Genomic DNA, 20,663 nt, shown 5'->3' with positions numbered 1-20,663 from the left:
TGTACCTCTGATTCCAGTCCAACTTGACAGAATTCAATCTAGTTTTTCCTTCCTAAATTTGTGCTTTCTTTCACTGATGAGGAGAATTCTGGATCCTGTTGTTTTACCATTTTATACTTTCTTGAACAATCCCCCTGTATAGCACCAATCTCCCATCTCCTCCCAACCTGTCACTGCATAGATGCTCTTCTCACACCAGTGGGTTCTGACTCACAAAACTTAGTTACTGCCCCATTTAGATGCCCTCTTTATCTTGCTCAGGTTCTGACACACCAAAGCAGGGCATATATCTATGTGGAAGTTCAGAACCATCTTCAAGGGGTTTAAGCTCTAATACCCAAGCCAGGCTATTATTCTGAGTGGATGCCCTTCTCACATTGCTTGGGTTCTGACCCCTCACCTAAGCTAGGCTACCCACCTGCACGGATGCCCTGTTCAAACTACTTAAGTCTGACACCCATATTTGGACAACATAGCTTCTGTCATATCAGTGCAAATGCCCACTTTGTTCTGCCTCTTCCTGCCAATGGCTTTAGAATGGAATTGCTCTGGAAGAGAAGGGAAAGGGGGGAAAAAAAGGAAAAGAAAGGAGGCTACTTCTCTTTAAAGTAAGATTTCCTCTTCCATTCATGTCCTACCAGGCTTGACTGATATAACACTAAAGTCAATGACCCAGTCGCTGAAGGGCATGAGCAAATTCTCTAAGCCTCTGGAGAAAGCCCCATCAAGAAGATAATGTGACACTGATGACCCAGAGAGAAAAATAAGAGCTCCCTCTCCAAGAAAAATAATGTACCATTTCCCTCTGCTTTAATGTTACATCATGTCTAGTAAAATCAAGTTCCAAAATTTTACTCAATTTTTAGATTTTCTTTCTTCACCCACACACATCTTCCTGTACTTGGTTAGAGAAGCCTCTTTAGACAGAGAGAGTCACATAGCAGACATTTTCACTTTTATCTTGGGTTTTCTATGTTTCTAACTTAGGAAATTGTGACCTGAATTGTGACTCTGTAATTGTAACTTAGTCAAGTTAGTTGATAGCATTGTTCAGTTACTCTATATCCTTATTGCTTAATTTTTAATTTCTGCTTAATTTTTAAATGAAATACTGAAAAGTCAATATAAAATCTGCAACTATAATTTTTGACTTTTCTATTTCTCTTTTCATTTCTATCAGCTTTTGTCTCATGTATTTTGAAGCTCTGTTAGGTGCATACACATTTAAGACTGCTATGTGTCTTTGGAAAAATAACCCCTTATCATTAAATAATACCCCTCTTTATCCCTGGTAATATTCCTTGTTCTGACATCTACTTTGTCTAGTACTGACATAACTATTTGAATTTTCTTTTGATTTTGTTTGCATGGTATACAGTTTCACTCATTTTAGTTTTAATGTAGGTATGCCTTTATATTTAAAGTGGGCTGCTTGTAGACAGATTATAGTTGAAGTGTGACATTTTTACTGTCAGATCTTCTTTATCATTTAATTGGTGTGTCTAGGCCAATTATATTTAATGAAATTATTAATATGGTTGGATTATTTTTGCTAGATATTTTCTATTAAATCTATTAAATATTTGTTCATTTTCAAAATTGTTTTTCTGCCTTCTTTTGGATTCATTTTTGCCTTAGGATTTTACATATATGTACAATATACTTTCAAATATGCCTTAGCTCAATATGCTCCAAATTTCTTTCTCTCTCATTTATTGTACAATTGTTATTATGTATTATACTCCTTCATATTCCATAAACACACAATACATTGCTACTAATTTTGCTCTAAACTGTCTGTTACCTATGAGGTAACCTTGCAAAGATAATTCTGTTTGTTATTTAATATCATCCCCACCAATCCTTTGTCAGTAACAGCTCCTATATGTATGAACTATTTGCTTTAAACAACTCTCTTAAATAATCTACACAATAAAAAACAATAGTATAAGGAAAATGCCACTCCCTAATAATCTTCTATGGAAAAATACACAAAATCACTTCCCTGTGCAGATCTGCTTTCACCATAGCCCCCTGTTACTCTTCAGCTAAACAGAATAGGTTATTTGATGAAGACTTTGTGCAGAGACTATAGTATTAATTAATAAATACTTGTTGAGTTGAACTGAAATTCTTAATTCATCTGATTCAGTTTTAGAACTGACTCTGGGAAACAGATGATATCACCTAATAGTGATTGATTCTTTTCCTAGGAGCTCTCCAATCCTAATGTACATATTGTGAATGTTCTTTGAATAGATCTTTTTATTTCTTTACTTTTAGAGATGGGGTCTTGCTATTGAGATAGCCAGGTGGGAAGGGGCCCCCAGTAGACTCAGCCAGCCTGCTCACTGGGTGGAGTGCAAACTGGGGTGGAGCCACAGAAGTTTGCACTGTTTGCAGCGGGGAGGAGCCTGACCCCATCTCTTAGGGTGGAAACTGGAATTCGGTCTGTGAGATGGGAAGCCCACTGGCAGAAAAAAAACGCATTTTCTCTCTTTGATAAGAGCCTCTGTTTTCCCTTTTCTTCCTTTTGGCCCAATACAAGTTGCCCTACTCACCCTTCAAGTTGTCTATGAACCTAATTTCTTGTGGCTGTGTGGCAAGAATGCTGTCGTTAGCAGAACTAAGGAAAAGTCCTGTAACACTGTGTTTCTCAGGCTGGCCTCAAACTCCTTGCTCAAGTGATCTTCCCACCTCAACTCCTGAGTTTCTGGGAGTATAGCCACACACCTCCACAGCCAGATATACGGTTAGCCTTACTTAGCATTAATGATTTAAAAATGACAAATAATTTTAAATGGAAACTTTAAAAGCAACTGTTTATATGAAATTATTCATATGTATTTACCAAATGTCATCATATATATGTAAAGCATTTTACCTAGAAATTTTAAGTTGTGATTTAGCCAGAACATTAAAAATAGAGATAATAACACAAGAAAAATTCAAATGTTTCAATAACCTACAATTTTAGGGAAAAATGAATTCAGATATGTGTGATGTTCGGGAATTTAAAAAATATTCACATAAAAGGAATATTTTATAAAATTATTTACAATAATACAAGGGCTTACAATGAACACTAAAGAGAGAAGATGGGGGCAGGGGAATGCTTCCACTCTCATTTGTCCTTTTCTCCATGCCTTGAGACAGTCAAGTATTCACTATTATCTTTGAGTCATGGGGTTATTGGTGTCCATGGGATTTTTGGACTGTAAGAAATGTAAAAGGAAGATCTTCACATAGAAGCCTGGATCTATACAAAGAAATAAACACTGGAAATGAAACATATTTTAATATTTAAAAAATGCTCTAAAATGGGGTTTCTCAACCTCAGAACTATTGACATTTTGCTCTAGATGATTATTTTCTTGTAGCAGGCTGTCATGTGCATTGCAGGATGTGTAGCAGCACTCCAGCCTCTGCCCAGTACCCGCCAGTAGCACCCTCCCCAGTGATGACAACAAAAGTATCTCCAGACATTGTCAAACATCACATGAGGAAAGCTGGCCCCATTTTAGAATGTCTATCTTACAGAATCATAAGAAGATACTAAATCATCGTTTGAAGTCATTAAAGTTTATAAGAGTTTGTTACGTAGAAAAATCTGACGGATGCAACAGTCTTCAAAGAAATTCTGTTTCCCAGGAATCTCTTAGTGTTTCTGTGCCTCACAGATTCCTACAAGCCTGGAGTGCCACAGGGAGAAGGTTAAATGAACGAGGAAAAAGTGATAGGCTGCTCCAGCCCAAGGCATGATGCTACTATCATTATCATTACTAATATTTGTCTTTATGTAGCAGCTTCCACCTGGGAATAGTTGCTAGGTATCAAACACTAGACTGTATTTAACTGTATAATTTGTACTTACCTATCATTTCATCATATTAATTATCATCTAATAGTTTTCATCCCTTTTTATAGAAAATAACCCTAAGGCTCAGGTATTTTGAGTGGCTTGCCCAGGGTGATGCAGCTGTTGAAATAAAAAGCCACATGGAATTCATATGTATTTTATTATAAAATCTATATTCTTTATATTTTGTTATTCTAGACTTTGTTATTGTTGTGATGCACCTTCAACTACTGCAAGATAGAAGTTTTGAACTTCGGAGTAAAAGTTCATCAATGCATAAAATTAAACCTAAAGACTATGGTCTTAGAGAATGTTACAACTGTTCATTAGAACTAACGTAGCTTCTGCCTAATTTCTTGGAGGAGCCTTAATGATATCAATTGTAATGGCACATTCATTGATATTTTGGTTATGAAATCAATGGCATGTCAATTAATGCTTTCTAAGAAAATTATTGGACAAAGTACTATTTTGAACTCCAAATTTTATTCCCACTATTAATTTATGAAGAGGACTTTTTTTTTTTTTTCTTTTTGAGGTGGAGGCTCACTGTTGCCAAGCTGGAGTGCAGTGACACGATCTCGGCTCACTGCAGCCTCCACTTCCCGGGTTCAAGCGATTCTTCTGCCTCAGCCTCCTGAGTAGCTGGGACTACAGGCATGTGCCACCACACCCAGCTAATTTTTGTTGTTGTTGTTGTTGTTTTTAAGTAGAAACAGGGTTTCACCATGTTGGCTAAGATGGTCTCAATCTCTCGACCTCATGATCCACCCACTTCAGCCTCCCAAAGTGCTGAGGACATTTTCTATTCCTACCAGACAAAAGTAAGAAATTAGTTTTGTTAAAATGGTATACTGTTCTTCTATCTGAGTCTAATTTGCTGATTATTTTACCTCCTCACATTAAAATTATGACCTGAAGACAAAAGCAAATAGAACAAAGTTCACTGTATTATGGCTAGATGAAGCAGGAAGAGAGAGACACAAAACCAGGTTAAAGATAGAAAAGGCATCAATTACCTCTTAGTCAATGACCTTGCTTGGACTTTCCCTCCATCCCACAGGATGTGAGATCTGAGACTGCACCCACAACTTCCCATCAATACAATTCTGATTCCACATTTAACACCTTAACTTCCCAATTAGAGATGAGTTTTTAAAACTGCAATATTAATAGCAGAAATTCTGGAGTACTATCAGGAAATACTTAGTTCATTTCCCAAAATCTTAAGGAATTTCTATGAGATACAAAGTAGATAAGTCTGGATACAGGGTTTAAAAAAGTAGAAATATGTTATTTGCGACACAACAAAGAGGATGCTGCATGGATTCCTGAATTCCCAATTGCACCTGAAATTGCACTAGAACTGCTGATGGCTGCGAACTTCCTAGATTGTTAAATAAAATAAATTATAATAAACTGTTAACTCTTTTTAGTATTTAAAAAAAAAGCACATCTTAAATGCAACCTCAAAAACCCTCTTAATTCACACTGGCAGGGGCTAGAAAGAGTAATAAGGCCACCTACAGTGTCATATATCTCTCCTCAACATATTAGAACTTATTCTGAACCCACACAGAAGGACACCCTTACCCCTCATCCCTCATGAGGACTCATGGCTCGCCTATAGCATCCCATCTCTACTACTTACCAGCTGTGCGACCCTGGGAAAAGTACTTTACCTCTATGAGCTTTAATGTTCTTCTTGAAAAATGTGGATGATTCTAAAGTATGACAAGTATGTATAAAGAGTAATTCATTCCAAGTGCAATATATTACATTCCTCACAACGGCCTAATAAGGTACCATCAGTGCTTCCAGCCAGGACATATCCTTAAATGAACAAGTTGGCTTTATTGTTCATTGCAGTGATGGAGAAAATTCACCATGAGGAATCACGCAGCAGCTCAGTAAAAGTTTGTTGGGACCAAAGAAGTAGAACAGGAGAACACTTATATTAGGAAAATGATTGAATGGAATTAATTTGTGCAACTGTGGGGGTGAACTAGGCAAGTCCAAGACCCACTGGGAGGCAGTCGTCAGGAAAAGCAGGCTGGAATTCTTAGCACAGGCTGATGCGCTGTCCACAGTGGAATTTCTGTTTGCTCAGAGAAGCCTCAGTTTTGCTTTTAAGACTTTTCAACTGCTTGGACTAAGCTCATCCAATTTATCTCTGATAAATTCTTACTTAAAATTAACTGATTAAGAACTTAAATGACATCTGCGAAATACCTTCACAGCAACACCTAGATTATTAGTGTGTGAATAACTAGAGACCACAGTCTAGCCAACATATAAAATTGACCATTAATCAATTGTAAGATTTGTGCTTGTGTTAGGTAATTTTGAGGAGGATTTAAGAAAGAGAGACTTCATTTTTAACTGGATTCTGACAGAAAGCAGGGGTGGGGGTGGCAGTGCTATGACTGGGTGGCTTTATAAATCCTACCTGAAGGTACAAAAGACTATCCTGAGGCTACAGCTGTAATTGGTAAAGAAGCAGCAATCATTCCCGAGAGAGATGTGCCTGGTTATGTTTGTGGTTTGGACAATATTCCTGTTCTGTCTGGTGCAGACATGATGACTGAGTGGCCTTGTGTTCTGTCTCAATCCATCATGCTCACAGAGTACCTGTCTGATTCTGATGTTCTATGAAATCTATTACTTTCAACAGGAGAACCAAAACCAGCCGTGAATACCAGGCTAACTCCTAGCAACCCCAAGGCCTTGTTCACTGCATCAGGCAGCTCCCAGGTGTCAGGACACTTTTTTCTTTTCCTTTTTTTTAGTCTCTGCCACTGGGAGTTAAGAATAACCTGCTGAGAATCTCAGAAAGCCATTTAACAAGGACGGAGTGATTCTAAACAAAACCTCCATTAACTAACTTGTTTCTGTAACATACAGAAAATAGATTCATCTGGAAAAAAAAAAAAAAAGTTTCCCTCTAATGACTACCTTTAGCTCAATCCCTAGTCCCTTGCAAGTAGCAAATTTTAATGTGGTAGGATAACAAATATGAAAAAATCCAGTAATTTAAGAAAAGTAACCCTATTTTCTAAGTCAAAGCAATTCTTCTTGTTCTACTGTGAATATTTGACTTGATATGCTTAAATAAAAAAACTATTTGAGTAATTGAGCCAGCCAAAGCTTTTTTAATGTAGTCAATGTCCCTAAATTTCTTTTAAATATATTTAAGTGGCCGGGCATGGTGGCTCACGCCTGCGATCCTAGCACTTTGGGAGGCTGAGGTAGGCGGATCACAAGGTCCAGAGTTCAAGATCAGCCTGACCAACATGGTGAAACCCTGTTTCTACTAAAAATACAAAAAATTATCCAGGCATAATGGCACACACCTGTAACTCCAGCTACTCAGGAGGTTGAGGCCGGAGAATCACTTGAACCCAAGAGGTGGAGGTTGTAGTGAGCCGAGATTGTGTCATTGCACTCCAGCCTGGATGACAGAGTGAGACTCCATCTCAAAAAAAAAAAAAAAAAAATATACACACACACACACACACACACACACACACACACACATACATACATATATTCAAGCAGCACCAAAGATTACTTGAAGAGTATAAAGATTACTCGAAGCAAAAGGAAAAACTGTATAAAAGATCTGCTACTGTAGGCATCACCACATGACAGTCTAACTTCTTTTATTGCCCTGGTCAAAAACACCTGGAGCTTTTAAGAACTTGAGAACTTACCAGCAGGATTTGTACAAGTAGAAAAGGCAAAGGTATTATGTGGCTACAACCAGCAGAGATCCTTAGGTAACTGGGCTCAGGTCAAAATTTGGGGAATACCATATACACTATGGAAGCAAAAAGAAAACAGCTAACCCAAATGGAGAAGCCAGAGAAAGGGGAGGGGATGGAGACTCCCAGGGAGGGAAATCGCCTCAGGGAAGAATTCCTGGAGGTTGTAACCTGAAAACCCCTGAAGGATGCCATGTTATTAATGACCTTGTCTATCCAAGATGCTGCTCAGAACACTAGCAGACATGCACACATGAGAGAAGATTCCAACTTAGTATCTTCCCTTTATTCATAGAAAATTTCCTGAAGACCACGCTGTGTGGAGGATGTGGCAGAACCAGAGGATGTCCCCGTCTTCTTCCAGTGCTCTTAATACAAACTCTGCAACTGGCAATCAAGATGTCACCGGAGGGGATTTTTCTGATTGGCCATAAGCCTGACCTGGCAGGGGTTGGTTTGAGTGTCTTTAGACTTCCTTGTCTGGAGGTCCTCGCAGTTGCTCTACAACTCAGAACAGCAACTGCTGAGGCTGCCTTGGGAAGAGGATGATCCTAAACAAAGTTCTGATGCTGGGGGCCCTCGTCCTGACCACCGTGATAAACCCCTGTGGAGGTGAAGACATTGTGGGTGAGTGCATGAGTGAGGGATGTTCTCTGGAGTTAGAAGACAGGAAATTGAAGGAAAAGAGAGTGATATTTGCTAATAAATAGTAGAAATTTCCCAAGGGTCTTTTCAGCATTAAGAAATTTTAAAACTTTGGCTGTTCCTCCTTTAAGAAACCACAGCTCCAACCAACTCTCTTTGCTACCTGTGCTATTGGAGTTTACTAAGGACATTGTTCCCTTTATATTAACAGTGACTATAGCCTGGAGGTCTCTATGGCGTTCCATCACGACTGCCTCAAAGATTAGGGATGTTTCTATGAGTGGAGTATTTTTTGTTATTAAAAATTTCTGAACTATTACTCCCAAATTTCTCTGAATAACTTTTGAAGCTTTTCTTATGCCTCCTATAGTATATGTTGGGGCAAGTAGTTCCATGAATTATGTATACTCTATAGATGAAAAGAAAGTGCTCCTTTTCTTTGTCTCAGACTTACTCATGTTTCCACATGGGAACAGGCACAGGTGGGGAGTAGGTAAAAGAGCCCAGCAGGCTGAATGCCTTCAGATAATCATCTTAGCACATGGTAAATGTGGCACTTACTCTCTGCTACCTCATCTGTGTCACCTGGCTTATAATCACATAAAATGGGCATGTAGATATGCTTTATAAAGGGTAAAAACATGAATGTCAACTTTTTCTTACTTATTCCTATTACAGGTATATCTTCATATTTTTTCTTTAGCAAAGTAAGAAATATCTTTATTTTAAAATTGAGAACTTTATGACAAAATGCTTGGTAAATTAAATTCTTTTATTCTCAAACTATCAACCAAAATTATCTATTGTTCACCTTGTTTAATGAAGCCCTATAAAAAGAAAAACAGGCAGGCACAGATTACTTGGTCCTTTAGTCCCTTCTGTCTTTGTCGTCCATCTCTTTCCACCTCTCTTCATGCATTCCTTTCTCCCTCTTCCCTTCCAGGATCTGTCTCTGACTCCCTGCTCCTTTGTAGAGATGGACAGTGGGTTTGTAAAACAAAAGTTGAAAAGTCAAATAGTTAAAAGGGAAAGTGAACTGGAAGCTACTCTAAACTTCCACAACCTTATTAACCATGGCTGCTCCCATTCTGATTTTGTTTGGCAGTGGAAGTTTCATCTGCTTCTCCAGAGCACTTGGATTTTTTGCTTCAAATTTCCTTTCTTCAACCTCACAGCAGAGTGCCCTGGTCAGGCTCCATTCATCCATTAGGAACAGTGTGTGCAGTGCAGGGAACCCTCTGTACTGTAAAGCTAAGAGATAATGTTTTAACTCCTTTTAAAATTAGAAGAAAAAATGAAGTTTTAGAGCTTAAGAAAATGTTTTAACTTTTAATTTAGCCTGGATTATATTTGTCTTTGTAGAAATCCAATCAGAAGCTATAATTTTCCATATTTTTTTGGAGGAAGGTGCCCACAAAAGCAACAGTACTCGAGGCTCACGAGTCAGAATGCAGCCCTCAGCATCCCTGATCCTGGGCTTTGCGTGGTTCTGCTACCTGCGTGCCTGTCAGTCTTCCCTAAAATCTATGTAATTGTCAAAAAATGTAATTGTCATTCAGTACACATGTTTGGCCACACAATGAGCTAACTTTTGGGGATTCAAAGATAAAAAATCATGCTGTGTGCCTCGCAGAGGGTACACAGACCAGGGATAGAAACAATATGGGGCACAGGAAAGCAGAAAGCCATTGCTGGGAGGGCAGTGGACCCAACAGAGGCTGAAACTGTAAAAGTGACTTGGTTCCAGCTGGGCCAGCAGAGTGCCATCCTCCAGCAATACTAGGCGCCCAGAACGAGTGCCAGACGAAAAGAAGGATTGCCACATATATTCATATTTGAACTAGGATTCAAGGTTTATTGTAAGGATAAGGAGCCTTTGTTGGTGGCCTGTCAAGTAATCAACCAGGGCAGTCATGCTGGGTAGGGAAGAAGGTGAGCTGGAAGAGGAACAGACACACTTGCAGAGCCAGACGCTGAGATGGAGGGGTTGGAGGTCATAACGCGGTCAAAAACATGTTGAGAGGACTTAGCTACAAAATTGTTAAGTAAGTAGAAACCTCAGGAATGAATTTTAGGATTTCTCCAGGAAATCCTAAAAGATAACTTCTTTCAGTGAGAAAAAAACAGACCCTTGCAAAGACATGAAAGGAAATGTAGTTTGGCTTGATTGACAGACTGTTGTGAAGGATGCTGGACTGTAAGGCTGTCAATATCCTCCTCACAGAACTCACCACAGTACATGGTATTTACTCCCTTACCTACCTGACTCTCCCACTGTTCGGTTTGTTCCTTGATGGTGTTTTAAGCTTCCCCTGCTATGTCTGACACTCTTGAATGGTCAGCAAACAAGGAAAGAAGAAAAGATAAAATAATAAAGGGTTCACACATGTCTTGACAAAAATGTCCAATTCGGCTCATTTGGCGGGATTGCACGGCTGCTGTTCTGCTCTGGCATCCTCAGACAAGCTCACTGCCCATTTGCAAATTCTTTCCTCAGGTAAAGAGTTTAATTTACCTGAGTCCTAGAGTGCATGTAAGTGTTGAGTCAGAACATTATAGCCATTTAGTAACCTCCTTCAAAGGAAAAAAAAAAAATAGTGAGAGGAATGACAGAAATTCAAAAACGAGTAGAGCTTCCACTTTTCATTTCAGAAGAAATCAGTTACTCTAAGGACAGTTACTATTAACAAAACAGAGACCTTAGAAGCATTGTTTATTTGTTATAAATGTGTAATGTTGCTATTCTTGTAATAGTCTTTCTTATACCCTGTAATTGTTAGAAGAAATTTTTTTAAGTTAATAAGATCCTACATGCTTTTCTTTGATTAAAAAAAAAAAAAAAAGGAAAATCTCTGCATAGAAAGTGTCCTGTTCTGAGCTAGTCCTGAGAGGAAAGGAAGTATACTCAATTTGTTATTAACTGACAAAAGAAATAACTGAGAGATAAAACTTAGGAAGCAGAGGGAAATAAATAAACTGAATCTCTGAGTAAGAAGACTAAATACTATGATAACTCATTCGTTCCTTCTTTGGTTTATTACAATATTCATCATAAGCTTATGATATGCCAGGCACAAGGTAGGCACTCAAAATAGCAGATGTGTGGTGTTTGCTTTTGTGGAGCATATGTTACAGTGGGAAAGACAGCATCAACTCTAACCCAACAAGTACCAGCTTTAGGCAGGGAGAAAACAGGTGCTGAGAATATTGTTCAGGGACCGTGCCAAAGATGAAGCCCATGCTATTTGAAAGTCAGTTTCTTCAATCACTTTCCGTATTAAGGTTCTTTCTTCCTGTGTTCTGCCCTCCTGCTTGTCACCTTCACTCATCAGCTGACCACGTTGCCTCCTATGGCGTGAACTCCTACCAGTCGTACGGTCCCTCTGGCCAGTACACCCATGAATTTGATGGAGATGAGGAGTTCTACGTGGACCTGGAGACAAAGGAGACTGTCTGGCGGTTGCCTATGTTTAGCAAATTTATAAGTTTTGACCCGCAGAGTGCACTGAGAAATATGACTGTGGGAATACACACCTTGGAATTCATGATTAAACAGTCCAACTCGACTGCCGCTACCAATGGTACGTGTCCACCATTCCGCCTCCCTTTACTGAATCTAATCCTTCATACCAAGTTTTACTCTCTTCTTCCCAAGAGATCCCAAGATCTTCTTATGGTAATTGCTGGAATTTCATTGTCCCCCATCTCTAAAATCACATAGTCCCATGTAATACAAGGGTCTTTCCATCACGCATTCATTAAATCCTTCTAGGAGAGGTCTCATGAACCTCCACTTTATTAAACATACCAACAGAGAGCAGGGCACAGGAATAAAGCAGAAGCAATGTGTCATTGCTCCCAAGCAGAATGTAAATGAGATCTCTTTGACTATCAGGTGGTGAAATGCTGGTAGGAGAGCTCTTCCAGGACATAATGCAGAACCTCAGGGAAGAGCTATTCACACTTCACATCAATGCTGTTTCCTCACCGCAGAGGTTCCTGAGGTCACAGTGTTTTCCAAGTCTCCCATGGCACTGGGTCAGCCCAACACCCTCATCTGCCTTGTGGACAACATCTTTCCTCCTGTGGTCAACATCACATGGCTGAGCAATGGGCACTCGGTCACAGAAGGTGTTTCTGAGACCAGCTTCCTCTCCAAGAGTGATCATTCCTTCTTCAAGATCAGTTACCTCACCTTCCTCCCTTCTGCTGATGAGATTTTTGACTGCAAGGTGGAGCACTGGGGCCTGGATGCGCCTCTTCTGAAACACTGGGGTAAGTGTGAGTTCTACCACTTCGTGGGTTTCTAGTGACAGGCTTCACTCTTCTCCCTAAGCCTGGGGCCTTGAGTCTTTGCAGAGCAAACCCTCCACCCCATCCCATCCCACACACCTGCACATGAGCACACTCTGCATTCTGACCTCAACAACTTCACTTCTACAGAGCCTGAGATTCCAGTCCCTATGTCAGAGCTCACAGAGACTGTGGTTTGCGCCCTGGGATTGTCTGTGGGCCTCGTGGGCATTGTGGTGGGCACTGTCTTCATCATCCAAGGCCTGTGTTCAGTTGATGATTCCAGACACCAAGGGCCCTTGTGAATCCCATCCTGGAAGGGAAGGTAAGATTGAGATTGGTTAGAGCTGAAGCCGCAGTATGAGAGGAAGGAAAGTGGGAGGAGGCTGTGGACACGAATGTGGTTGAAGGTTGCAGTGGAATTGGTAAGTGGCATGATCATGAGACAAGAGCCCCCTTGGAGCCAACCCTCTCATGTCTGCCCTGTTCCAGGTGCATTGCCATCTGCAGGAGCAGAGGAGTGGATGTGCTACATGACATAGCACTACTCTCTGTCCTGATATATCATAACCCTTTTCTCCTCCGAATGTTGCTCCTCTCACCTGTTCTCTAGTACTTAAGATGCTGTATTCCCTAAGAGCTCACAAAAGCCTTTCAATTATTTCCCTGACCTCCTGAATGTTTTTCTTTTTTCAAATGTTACCTACTAAGGGATGCCTGGGTAAGCCACTCAGCTACCTTATTCCTCAGTGACCTTTATCTAAAATCTTCATGAAAGCAATAAATTCTCTTTTCTGAGGCCTCTTTTGAATTTTTCCCATCTTTCATCTTAGGGCTGACTGGGAGCATAACCAAGAATGGGAGATTCTTATGTTTCAGATCAATTTAATCTCATTTCTCAGATCACATTTTGTGCCCAGTAACACAGGAGCAACCAAGTACAGTGTATCCTGATAATTCGTTGATCTCTTAGCTGGAGTTAATATTTCCTTCTTCCTTTTGTTCCTACCCTTGGCCACTGCCACCCATCTCTCAATTCAGGTACCAGTGAGGAAGGTAACAGATACCCTCTGCCCTTGGCTCAGAATGGTTATAGCAGAAATACACACAAAACAAAACAAAAAAAATAAGTCTGTACTAATTTTAATATGGCTTTTAAAGGGAATGACAGAGAAACAGGATAAAATTTTGAATCTCAAAAATTATGAAAAGTAAAAAATGTTATTACCAAAAGTCAAAATGCATCCTTAAAACTTTAAATTTGTGAAGAATGACAACAATAGAAGCTTTCCTCTCCCCCCCTCACCTTGAGGAGATAAAAATTCTCAACGCAGGAAAAGAAATGGAAGCCAGTGAGAAAAACATTAAAATAAGGCTGGGCATGGTGGCTCATGCCTGTAATCCCAGCATTTTGGGAGTCCAAAGTAGGCAGATCACTTGCAGTCAGGAGTTCGAGACCAGCCTGGCCAACATGGTGACACCCTGTCTTCATTAAAAATACAAAACTTAGCCAGGCATGGTGGTGGGCACCTGTAATCCCAGCTAATCAGTAGGCTAAGGCAGGAGAATCGCTTGAACCTGGGAGGTGGAGATTGCAGTGAGCCGAGATTGCGTCCCTATACTCACAGCCTGGGTGACAGAGGAAGACTCCACCTCAAAAAAGAAAAGTTATATACAGATTTTCCACTAGGAGAGGGGACAACACCCCCAAACACCATTTTGCTCAGGTGTCAACTAAAAAAAAAAAGAGAGAGAGAGAGAGAGATCATGTCCTTTGCAGGAACATGAACATGGATGGAGCTGGAGGCCTTTATCCTACACAAACTAACACAGGAACTCTGCCTCAAAATAAATAAATACATATAAATAATTTTTTAAAAAAGAAAGAAAAATATCAAAATACAATAATATGAGCAGGTATCTGAAAAGGAACAAATACTTGTTCCTTACTTAGGGTTAGTGACAATGGAAAATGGATAGGAGTAGAAGCTACAGACATATTTTGGGGCCCCAGGGTCCTCCTCTTCACCCCTCCTGGCTAAGGAAAGAATGAGCCTATGAGAGAGAAGTCCTAAGAAGAACAGCACAATTGAGACAATGTCACAGAAGCTGTGGGTGCCATGTCCTCCACTGGATTCACGGACTCCTAATAGAAACTCTCTCAGAGGAAATGGATCAACAAGGATCTTATGGCTCTAAACAGCTATGAAATTCTGCGAGAATATTTCTGTCCATGCTATCCGCATCAGTGAGTTTAAAATGTAATAGGAGGAAAAAAAGACAAAACATTAACTGATAATCGATGCAGCATAGCTTGGTACAAAGAAACCTAAATCCAAATCCACAACTCAGTACTTTGAAGCCAATATTTTCAACTTTACTGGGTAAAATATCTGACTGACATTTCTGAACCTTATTATTCTCATCCACAATGTGGGAGTGATAATACTATCCTTGCAAAGTTATTGATGGAATTTGAATAATCTTGATATATAGGCAGTGCCTTACACATAGTATGTGAATACATAAACCACTGCAGTTACATTTATAATTGATTTATTTAAAAGAATGGATCATATTATATAAAAAGTACATTTGTTTTCCTTAGACTCTTAACGATTTAGGAGATTCAAATGTAGACATAAGAGTGAGTTTCTTTTCATATGTTAACTGGAGAATTTTTTCTTTCTCCAGAATGAGACACTGGGATTGGGATGCTAAGAGAACTCTTAGGAGAAGAAGTTGTAATATTTGACTTCAGTTTTTATCTCTCTAAAGGGTATATTCCCTCCTTATGGCCATAAATTTTAAGTCAAGGTGAATTATATGCAACAGATGTTTATCCATATTTACTTTGGGGAGGAGGTGGGAAAGACTCCAGGAGAAAATCATTATAAATGCAGACTAGGAATTAGTAAGTGCAGAGAATCTGAACCAGTGGTGATCATGATAATGTACATCACAGAACATAGAGGATTTTTAGGGCAATGAAGCTACTCTATTTGATACCACAATGGTGAATAAATATCATTATGCATTTGCCTGAATCTATAGAATGTACAACACCAAGAGTGAACCTCAACATAAACTATGGACTTTGGGTGATAATGATGTGTCAATGTAAGTTCATAAATCGTAGCAAATGTACCACTGTGGTGGAGGATGTTGATGGTGAAGGAGGCTATGCGTGTGTGGGAGCAGAGAGCATATGGGATATGTCTGTACTTTACAGTTTTTCTGGGAACCTAAAACTTGTTTAAAATAAAGCCTATTAAAAAATAGAAAAGAAAAGGTCAACAATAACAATCCCAAATATATAAAATTAAAAATGTAGTATAAAAAAGGTTACATGAAAATGCACGAATGTGTTAACAGCTTTTTTGCAATAGGATTTAAAATAACTTTTATATAAATTTCAATGATTCATCTGGGAGGAACCCAGCATTCTGGAGGTGTGTGCATTTGTATGTGTGCATGTGTGTGTGTAATAAAAGGCTTACACTGAATGACATTATGACCAGAGTCATACAGCAATATACAAATGCTCCCCTATTTAGAAGCCTTCCCCAAGAAATACAGAGGAAAGCAGCTTTAACGGTAGCTGGATTTTACTGAAAAAACATACTCAGCAAGTCTTTATATAATGTCAAAATAGCATAATTAAAATTAGTTTTATAAAATAGAGAAAAATATATCTTTTTATCAGCTGAAAGTTAAAAGTGAGATCATCATACGACATTATCATAAACAAAGTTATAAATCAGACTGCATGATTTAAAATTATGTGATTCTTAAAAATTATTTGTTACCTGAATTATTTCGGATTACGTACATAAAGTTTGACTTCATTGATAGGTAATATCACATTGTTTAAATTTTACAAAATTTCCAGTCGCAACGGTTCACTCCTGTGATCTCAGCACAAGGTGTGAATCCCTCAAAGTCAGGAGGTGGAGACCAGCCAGTAGTCCCAGCTAGTAAGGAGGCTGAGGCAGGAGGATTGCTGCTTGAGCCCAGGAGTTCCAGGCTGCAGTGAGCTAGGATCAATGGCACCACTGCACTTGCTCCAGCCTGGGCAACACAGTGAGACTCTGTCTCTAGAGATAAATAAATAAATAACATTCATGACATTTTAAAATCACATAAAATATTTCAGATTTGTACTTACCACAAACTAGAGATTTGAAGAATTAAACATTACAAATAAAGCACTTCACACACAGACTGGCACATAGTAAGCAGTTAATAGATGTTAACAATTGGTATTATCGTTATTTTCTGGAGTTCAAGTCAAAATCCCAAGATGAATGATGCCACAAGGATGTAACCAACAAAAATCAGAATATGAGAAACTGTACCAGAGTTAAAAAAAAAAAAAAACACTTCTCCAGCAAACAATTTGCAAAAAAGTTAAAAATAGAGAAAAGAAACACATTTGTTAAAAAATTTATATGAGGCAATCAGAAAAATTCACACTGAGTATATTAAGAAATTATCTCACTTTAATTGTGGTAGTGGCATTGCTGTTATGTTTCTAAAAGGCATTATATTTTAGATTTTCATAATAAAAATTTATGAATGAAATATTATATCGAAAAATATCACCAAAATAATCCAGTATGTGCCTGTATGATAATTGGGTGAGTTTACAAAATTGCTCATGAGTAGATCATTGTTAAAGCTGGGCTGTTAATACATAGTATTCTTCTCTCTACTATTGTACCCAGTTGAAATTTTCTGTAATATAAAGGTTTTTTTTCAAAAAATAAAAGTATTCAGAAAAGTCCCATAAACACAGGCAGAGAAGCATTCTGTTTGAAGTTACGTTAGTTTTTCAGTTCCTCTCATTTTTATCACATTTAGGAAACCCTGTCCAAATCCTGCCTAAGTCTATAAGAACCTCTCAGGAATGCAGCTCTAAAGAATTTGTATGCAGAAACTAATAATAACAAAGGAAAGCAAAGTAATGCTTACTTTATTATTGGCTGGACTAAGCCCCCTGACTTGTTTATATATTCACTAAGTCATCAAAAATACAAAAATGCTTTAAAAAATTGGAAAATTTAATTTAAAAGTTGGAAAATTAAGAAAATCTCACAGTAACTTAAAAGACAAAAAAAATGTAATATACGGTAGAAAAAATAAGACAGAGAATAGACCAAGGAAGTCCAATCTCAAGTGACAGAGCTAGAGAGACCAGCAGGGAAGATGACGGGAAAAAATTACCAAAAGAAATAATAAGGGAAAAATTTTCAGATATAAAGGATTTAATTCTTCTATAGAATAGTCTTGTGAGGTATTTAGCAAAATTAACAAACTCACCACTAAATATCTTACTTTCAAAATTTCAGAACTTCAGGTGTTAAAGAAAGGTCATAAAATATTCCAGTGGGGGAAACCAAGATGAAACAAACTGACAACAGACAAAATACTTCTATTTAAGATGTTGAGAAAGTCCTTGAAGTTCTAAAGAAAAATTATTTTTTATTAATAAATGCAGACCTTTTCAAAATCACAATCAGGCATGGAGAAAGAATAAAAGTACCTGTGGATGTGAAAGGACACAAAATTTACCTACCACGCAGAGTTTTACTGGAAGCTGGCTAAGGATATGACGGATTGAGATTGTTATTCAGGAAATGGGAAGGTAAGGAATCCAAGAAACTGGGTTTAACCAGGACCTCACTGAAAAGAGATTCTACTACATCAGTTTCTTGGCAAGAAAAGAACACCTGACTGCATAAGTAATATTTAGAAAGTGATCAACATTTTTTTTTCAAATTTAGGATTAAGCTGTGAGCGAAGCCCAAGGACTCTTATTGTTACAGCAGAATGTCAATATTTTCTCTTTCAAAATATTGAAAAATTGGCAAGTGGAAGCACAAAGGAGAGGGGAAAGGGAGGGTAACAATGCCAATAACTTCATTTTCCAAGAAGGAGGAGAGACACTGCCCATACTTATAGAAGCCACAAAGATCAATATATTTAAATTACAATCATAAGTGAAAAAGTATGTAAAATGACCCAAGAGTTAGAGCAAGGTCTTAGAGATTAGACTATTATTTCAGTCACACACACAAAAAATGGACTATTATCTATCAGCATAACTGAAGCTACTCTGAAGCTGCAAGGGGCCTTCAGAGTTGGCCCAAGTTAGAGCAAGGGTTTATACCCCCACACTGACCAATCATTATAGGTGAGTTCCTCCTGGGAAGTGGAGTAAAATCCAGTGAGGCAGGTTTTATCACCTAAGACAATTCCAGGGAATGACTGATGGCTGGGGGCATTCAGCCAGGAACATTCCCAGAAAATAAGAGAATAAATCCTTCAATCTCAAAGAGAAGAGTTTAGGTACAGCAGAACAGCACCCACGACAGAAACGTATATATTTCTGGGAATACATATAGTTCCTGGGAATACATATATATTCATGTAGAACAAAACAATCAGATAAATGTTTTTAAAATTCAGCAGCTATTTAAAAATTAAAAATAGAACTACCGTATGATCCAGCAGTTCCACTTCTGGGTACATCTGCAAAGAAAATGAAATCAGTGTATCAAAGATATATATGAACCCCCATGTTTATTGCAGCACTATTCATAATGGCCAAGAGATAGAATCAACCTAAGCATCCCTCAGCGGATGAATGGATAAAAAAAATGTGGTGCACATACACCATGGAATACTATTCAGCCTTATAAAAGAAGGAAATCTTGTCATTTATAACACAGATGAACCTGTTAGACATTATGTTAAGTGAAACAAGTCAGACACAGAAAGACAAAACCACATGACCTCACTTATATGCAGAATCTTAAAAAGTCAAAGTCACGGAGGAGTTGGGTGTGGGGAGAGGAAGAAAAAGGAATGAGATATTGGTCAAAAGGTACAAGTTTCAGAGAGGAGGAAAAGTACTGAAGATCAATTGTGCAGCACGGTGACTACAGTTAATAATAACATACAGTTGTCCCTTGGCATCCATGAGAGATTGGCTCCAGGACCCTTCCTGGATACCAAAATCTGAGAATGCTCAAGTCCCTTCTTAAAAATGGCTTAGTTTTTGCACATCACCTGAGGATATTTTCCTATATACTTCAAATCATCTTTAGATTACTTATAATACCTAAAGCAATATAAATGCTATGTAAATAGTTGTTACATTGTATTGTCTTTTAAGTGGTATTATTTTTATGTTGTATTGTTGTATTTTATCATTTTTTTCCAAATATATTCAATAAAGGGTTGGCTGAATCAGAGAACACAGAACCCACAAATACAGAGGGCCAGCTGTATTGTATATTTGAAAATTGCTAAGACAGATTTTAAATATTCACATCAAATGAAAAAAAAAAGTATGTGAAGTGATCGATGTGTTAATTAGCTTGATTTAGTCATTTCACAGTGTACTGTATACATATATTGAAATGTCACATTGTACCTTATAAATATTCATTTATCAATTAAAAATAATTTATTTTTTAATGTAACATTAACTTTTTGTTGTTCAAATAAAGTTTTCTGTTCTTTATTTTCAAAAACCTTTTTGTTTAAAAATTATCATCTCAATCATCTCAATTTCCATTAACTCAATTGATTCACTCTATTAACTTCTTCTGAAGTTAAACATTCCATGGTTAACAGGAAAGGCAAGGTTATGTTGCAGTAAGATCTTAGCCCTGAGTTAAAAGCAAATCTCAGTGGCTTCACTCAATAAAGAGATTTAATTCCACAGTTTTTCAAGTGACTCAGGTTTTATGGAGTTTCCAATGTCTCATCATGCATCTACTTGCAAGTTCCATTGGCTAACATTAGTCAAATGATCCCAACCTAACAGCAGAAAACACTGGGAAATGTAAAGGCGCTTATGGCATATTGGTGAGCACCACTGTGTCTGAAATATACTGATATTTCCTAAGGTAAAAACAAACGCTCACAACTGGCAGGTTGTTTTCTAGAACACCCATGCACTTTCCTCCAAGTTATATGTGTACTAAGACTCAACTCTTCTTGTTAGAAAACTTATTTACAAAGAATATACTTGTTACTTTATCAATTAAAGATTATACTGCTCAATGGACTCTGGGTGCAAAAAACAGTTT

At 38.1% G+C, this 20,663-nt stretch overlaps 1 protein-coding gene across 2 annotated transcripts in view; it reads left to right on the top strand.

Moving 5' to 3' along the window:
• The first annotated feature begins 8,116 nt into the window (after window positions 1-8,116).
• Window positions 8,117-20,663, top strand: part of LOC108300085 (HLA class II histocompatibility antigen, DQ alpha 2 chain) — a 73,322-nt gene continuing 60,775 nt past the window's right edge. Inside the window, exons 1-5 of one of the 2 annotated variants that reach the window (XM_017522738.2) lie at window positions 8,117-8,250; window positions 11,601-11,849; window positions 12,262-12,543; window positions 12,712-12,886; window positions 13,054-13,667. In XM_017522738.2, the coding sequence (XP_017378227.1) occupies window positions 8,169-8,250; window positions 11,601-11,849; window positions 12,262-12,543; window positions 12,712-12,866 (768 nt within the window). In that variant the 5' untranslated portion in view covers window positions 8,117-8,168 and the 3' untranslated portion in view covers window positions 12,867-12,886; window positions 13,054-13,667. Of the gene's footprint in view, window positions 8,251-11,600; window positions 11,850-12,261; window positions 12,544-12,711; window positions 12,887-13,053; window positions 13,668-20,663 lie in introns of those variants that run through there. The other variant, XM_017522737.2, reaches the window with a different exon arrangement.

This window comes from Cebus imitator, unplaced genomic scaffold, assembly GCF_001604975.1.
Source record: "Cebus imitator isolate Cc_AM_T3 unplaced genomic scaffold, Cebus_imitator-1.0 Scaffold24, whole genome shotgun sequence".
Lineage (NCBI taxonomy): Eukaryota > Metazoa > Chordata > Mammalia > Primates > Cebidae > Cebus > Cebus imitator.
The sequence above is the reverse complement of the archived record's forward strand: the minus strand, read 5'-3'. Positions and strand labels throughout refer to the sequence as shown.